Raw genomic sequence first — 5,791 nt, forward strand, 5'->3', positions numbered from 1 at the left:
TTAAACAAATACAGTACACCTTTATTACTCATTTTATTAAAAGCAGCCAGATATATCATACGTTTCTATAAATAGAAAAATCTATCAAATCCATAATACACAGTCAAAATTTAGTGAATGACCATTTAATGGGTAATAAAGTAGTAAATTCACCACTATGCTCACCTACATTATTCAAATGGCATGCCAAACAGAAAGAGTGTACTACTGTTGGAAAAAATAAGACTCACGCTAAATTATCGAAAAGATGTATTTTTATATGCCTTTGTTTTCCTTTTTGCATGTTATTTTGAGAGGTTGTTTAAAATAGTTTTTGTGATAGTAAAAAAATATCTTTTAGGTTACTATTACAAGCATGCACAAGTGTTTCATTCATTTATTTCTAATTTTAGCAAGTTTATTTATTTATTTATTACGAAGGAGTTTTAGGTACTGCAAAGAAATCAAATGTTTTTCTGCGCCTACAGAGGGCGCCGTGTCCGTTCACTGTTTTAGCTGACGGCAGATCGCTTTGTTGGGTGACGAAGCACAAATTGAAGCTCTGTTAATGCTTTGTCATGTTTAGGTTCGTTGCCTGTCAGCAGTCATTAGTCAGCAGGACGGACTCGCTGGTCAGCACGCGGTGACCGGATGCAGCTGCCATGAAATCCTGCTGCTGCTGGTGCTGCAGGGACGCGCGCGCCGCCGAACTCACCGCCAACATGGGGATCAATAAAACGGTCGTTAGTGTCGGTTATGCGACCTTCGGGACGCTCGTGGGCTTCTCCGCCTTCCTTGTGTGGAACATCGCGTACACGCAGCCGTGGACGGCAGCCGTGGGAGGACTGTCAGGTCAGTTAACCAACAGGACAGCGGTCATTGCGTATTAAGAAACTGTTAAAAATAAATAAATAAAAACGTAAATAAATCAGTTTTATGGTTAATAATTTGTAAATAAATTAAAGACATTTAAGATAAGGCTCGCAATTTCAACATGTAGCCTACGTATGGAATATTTATGGATTTATTCAATTTTGGCTCTGACATCAGAAGTTTTAACAGGTACATTTAAAAAGATTTAAACATTCATTACATAAACCTTTATTGTAGATTTGCTGCTACGGCCCCTTTTTACGAAAATGAAGAAAAAAGGGGATTTTGTTGGCATCAGTGCATAATAATCTCTAAAAAGCACTTTAATCTCTGACACAAATTCCTTCAGAGCAGGTGTGTCTGCAGCCTGTGGCTCTTTTATTCTTCAATTTTGGCTTCCTGGTTAAAGATTTTGTTTTAAATTATTTTCAAAAGTTACAGTAAATTAAAATGTAAGTAATTAGTACAGAAAAAAAGGAAAGTAAACTAACTCAAACTTTACTCAAACCATGCACACTCTGCTTGGCTTGTGACTACACTACCCATAATTCTCAAAAAATCCATCAGTGACTCAGTTTACCAGGGTCATAGGCTACTAAAACACAGATCTTTAGGTCTGTGTACCACAGAAAATTTATTGCAGGACATTGAGCAGAACCAGAATTCATATTTATTAAGACATGCCGGATTACAAGGTGGATTTTCTATTTTTGAACATATTTAAGATTTTAATTTTACCTATTTATAGATATTTCTGGCTGAGATGCCCCACAAACAGTAAATAACCTTTTTTTTTAATCACTGCTGACATAACTCTACTTACTATTAATTTGCTGCATGAGATTATCCTATGAGGCACAGGATGTCTTTTGTTTTGAAAAGAAGTCTAGTGAACCTTTGTCAAAAGTGATAAACTTTAATATTTCACAAAAAAGGCTATTTTTTTTGTTTAGGTTTATGTTTTATTTATGCTAAAAACATCATCATCGTCATTTTATTTATTTATTTACAAAGCACCTTCCATCACCAGCCAAGGAGGCCCAAAGCTCTGTACATAGGGAGAAGAAAACATTGTACAATAATAACACATAAAAGAATAAAAAGCATAAACCCAAATTAACACAGATTTAAACTAGCATAATAACTGGGCTAGGCTGATGCTAAAGCGCTGAAATGGAGGAACAAAAACTCTCCCAGAGCGTGATCTCTCTAACTGCCGGTGGCAACTGATTCCATAGGAATTCCTGGTTACTATTATCATGACAGTAACAATAACATAAATGCAAATCTGTGTCTTATTTTTCTAAAAATAAGAACTTTGTGGCTCCTACTGGGTTGCGGTCGGCGAGAAATTGACCCGAATGGCTCTTTTTACGTGTTGCAGATTGCAGATCTCAGCTTTAGAGGGTCAAATCGAAGGGTTTTTAAGTCTATTTTTGATCATTTATCCATCAGTTATGCTTGTTGTTAACATGCTCCAGTGTACGTTTCAAATCTGTTCTTTAATTATTTATGTTTACGTTTTTATTAAACATTAAAAATAAAGCTTTATCAAATCCAATTTGACAACTTTCATAATGTGTTCATTGCAGCCATGATAGTATTTTCTACTCCTTGTTTTCTCCTACAGGTGTGTTGGCTCTTTGGACCCTGATGACTCACATAATGTACCTGCAGGACCACTGGAGAACCTGGTTAAAGGGCCTTAAGTTCTTCCTCCTCTCTGGGCTTTTCTTCTCTGTGCTGGCAGTTGCAGCCTTCATCACCTTCCTGACCATCGCGATCCGCAGAAAGGAGTGTAAGATGTTTTACATCGCTTATAATCACCAGGAAATAATGCTTCTGATGCAAATGTCACTTTACTGAAAGCTCTTTAACCTGATACAGCATGAAAAATGAGTATGTTTGAAAGGCAAAAAATGTTTGATGAAGACTCTAAACTGCATCAAACAAATGCATTAATTTTACCAATAGGATTAGATCGATCACTTTAGAATATTTATCAAGTTTTATAAGTAAGCGTTTGCCTAAGGCTGCCTGCTGGAGACCTCCCATCTCTATATTTATTTCTGTCTGCCTTTGATTAAAAACACATGTTTTCAGTTCCAGGGCAAGATTTCCTTCTTGAAAGCTGGGATATTATAGCGTTCCCTCTCCAAGCAGCTCTGCTTTCAATCTCCAAAAAGTATCTGCTGCACCTGAAAAGTGTGTTTCTGGTTTTCCAAATGTTCTGCTCTCCTGTTTGAACTCTTTTTTTTCTTCTGCAGTCTCATTTAACTTCTAGTTTTGACTGTCAGACTTGATATCAAAGCTTCTTGGTAGGGAATGTGCGCTTCTTTTAAACCCACGCCATCTCCTCCAGAATATTACCGCTTAGCTAGCTTTTAACGACCACGTGAAATCAGTTGTTTCTCATAAACGTCCCAAATCCACGTGAAAAGTCACACAGTTCCGTATTTGAACCTGTTGTCTTAGTGTCGACAGTTTGGTGTTTATGGCTTCAGGAAGAGCTGACATGAAGGTACATAAAACTAGGAGTGGAAGCATCTGAGGAAGGTGACTAAATTCTGTGATGCCACAAATATTATTGCAGTTTATTGGAGAAAAAACGGGAAGAGCACAATGCATAACAATCAAATGGAGTACCGGTAAATAGAAAATATCTGGGTTGTGTCATTCATTTTTTTTTAATGAGAAGCAAATCCAGCTAAAGCCAGGAGCGGCGTTGGATGGCCCGCAGGCGCTACCTGCCCTCAGCGCCCTCCTTTGACCCGCCCTCACTGGCAGAGCGGCTGCTAATCGTGCCGTACTGTTCCCCTCTGCCCCTGCCAGGCCTGCTGGGAGCTGCATGACAAATACACCAAAAAATCGCTTTTTCAAAACTTTATCTCCATAGCAACCATTTTATTTTTTGGTCATCTGGGGGTTACAAATGGGTCTATGCCATTTCTTAAAAGAATCGGCAAAAATAAACTTCTGGAAGTCCTTGGTTTTTCTCTCAACCACGCCCACATTCCTAATATGGTCATCGTTTGTCATATCGTTGCAAACCGCTTGAGCCATCGACTCATGTATTTATTTTTCCCAATGTCCCGGTAAAAGCAGCAATAAAGCCAACAGTTTTTTCCCCTCAGAACTCCACAATGATGCTCCAGGAATGATGAGGCGATAGATCGAAATCCTTAGGAGGAGTTTAATTTTATCGAAGGTAGCAAAAGGTGACGTTATTTTTTATTCAAGGTAGTAGCCTCTTCCCGAGGTCAAAGGTCAACAGGACTTTGGTTGTGGTTGTAGACTTAATCATCTTGAAACGTTCCCGGTAGTCTGTTCATTATGATTTTTACCCAATTTGCCGCCACCGTCTGATGCTGTTTTTTGTGCAGATTTTTTGTCATACAGTTTGTGAGTAGTTTGTGTAATCTGTGCTGCTTTCCAAACACTTTACGTTCATTTACATTTTTTTTACATCTCTTCCTGCTGCAGCTTTGACCGACCCCCGAAGCTTCTATCTGTCCTGTGTGTGGAGCTTCATGAGCCTGAAGTGGGCGGTTCTGCTCGCCCTGTCTGCTCGCCGCTACCGCAAAGAGTTTGCTGACATCAGTATTCTCAGTGACTTCTGAGCAGTTTTCAACTTTTTCAGTACAGAGATTTTGAAGTGTGCAAAAAAAAAGGTTATATTCTAAATGCTTTCTATTGCAGCAGTTGTTTTTTTAACTCTATGTTTATTTTTTCTAGTAACAAAATCCTTGTAATTTTGAACCTCAACCCTTCAAAAAAAAAAAGTTTTACATGGCAGCCAGCAGATGGCAGCAGAAATCTACCAATACCAGCTTGGTTCTTCATTTGTCCTTTGATTTGAGATTTATGTTTTAAGGAATCTGCCCATCAGTCGTTCAAGGAAGTTAATGCTTTAAGTTACCGTTACACCTGCGTGTTTGGTACTCAGGAAGTGATAGTCACTTTTTTTGCACTTTAAGAAAATCATCAGGTCGCAGTTATCCATCAGTAATCCATCAGGTCGTGTTGCTGCCACAGATAAATGAAATTTCCCCATTGTGGGATTAATAAAGTCATCTATCTATCTATCTATCTATCTATCTATCTATCTATCTATCTATCTATCTATCTATCTATCTATCTATCTATCTATCTATCTATCTATCTATCTATCTATCTATCTATCTATCTATCTATCTATCTATCTATCTATCTATCTATCTATCTATCTATCTATCTATCTATCTATCTATCTATCTATCTATCTATCTATCTATCTATCTATCTATCTATCTATCTATCATTTCAGATATATTTCAGGGTTCTTTATTGTAAAACAAAAAGTATTTTTGTTAGATTTTATGTGATTACACCTAAATGTTTTTAAATCATAGCTTTTGTTCTGTAACACACCCCCTTCTTTAAGTGAAAGGAAGAAAAAAGTTGTTTTTAACAAACTGTCACATGTTATTTTTAATAAAACATGTTAAAAATCTATTTATTGTGGCTGTTTTTTGTTTGTTTTTTTGGACTAAAATAAGAGCATGACATTGAAAAATAGCTTCCTAATTTTTTTCAGTTTGACAGCATTTTTTGTAGTTTCTCTTCCTCCAAGATATTTAAATCCTGTCATTTTCACTTTCTCAATCAAATCCTTCTGTTTTTTTGGTGTAAGGGAGAGAGAATGAGCCTGTGTCAGGAGGGTCACTGCTGAAGCCTCAAAGTGGGATTTGCATCATGAGAAGAATGAAGGACTATTTGCGACCAAACCAAGGCTCGCATATAAAGGGAAAACAAGGCGCAGCAACAGTAAATGCAGGCCAATAACCTGCACTTTGAAGTCAAGCAATTATTCCATCCATCCACATTTTTTACTCTGTCGCTGTATGGAGGGCTGGGGGTGGGGGCTCAGGGTTTTCGCTGCCTTTTTGCTAAGGCGGCT

At 37.7% G+C, this 5,791-nt stretch overlaps 1 protein-coding gene across 1 annotated transcript; it reads left to right on the forward strand.

The window, feature by feature from the left end:
- The first annotated feature begins 319 nt into the window (after positions 1-319).
- On the forward strand, positions 320-4,539 carry LOC101165473 (heme transporter hrg1-A). The gene is made up of 3 exons (XM_023955248.1): positions 320-831; positions 2,483-2,650; positions 4,336-4,539. The coding sequence occupies exons 1-3, from the start codon at positions 642-644 to the stop codon at positions 4,470-4,472; spliced, it is 495 nt and encodes a 164-aa protein (XP_023811016.1). The 5' UTR covers positions 320-641; the 3' UTR covers positions 4,473-4,539.
- Positions 4,540-5,791: the final 1,252 nt, after the last annotated feature.

The sequence above is a fragment of the Oryzias latipes genome, chromosome 5 (assembly GCF_002234675.1).
Source record: "Oryzias latipes chromosome 5, ASM223467v1".
Lineage (NCBI taxonomy): Eukaryota > Metazoa > Chordata > Actinopteri > Beloniformes > Adrianichthyidae > Oryzias > Oryzias latipes.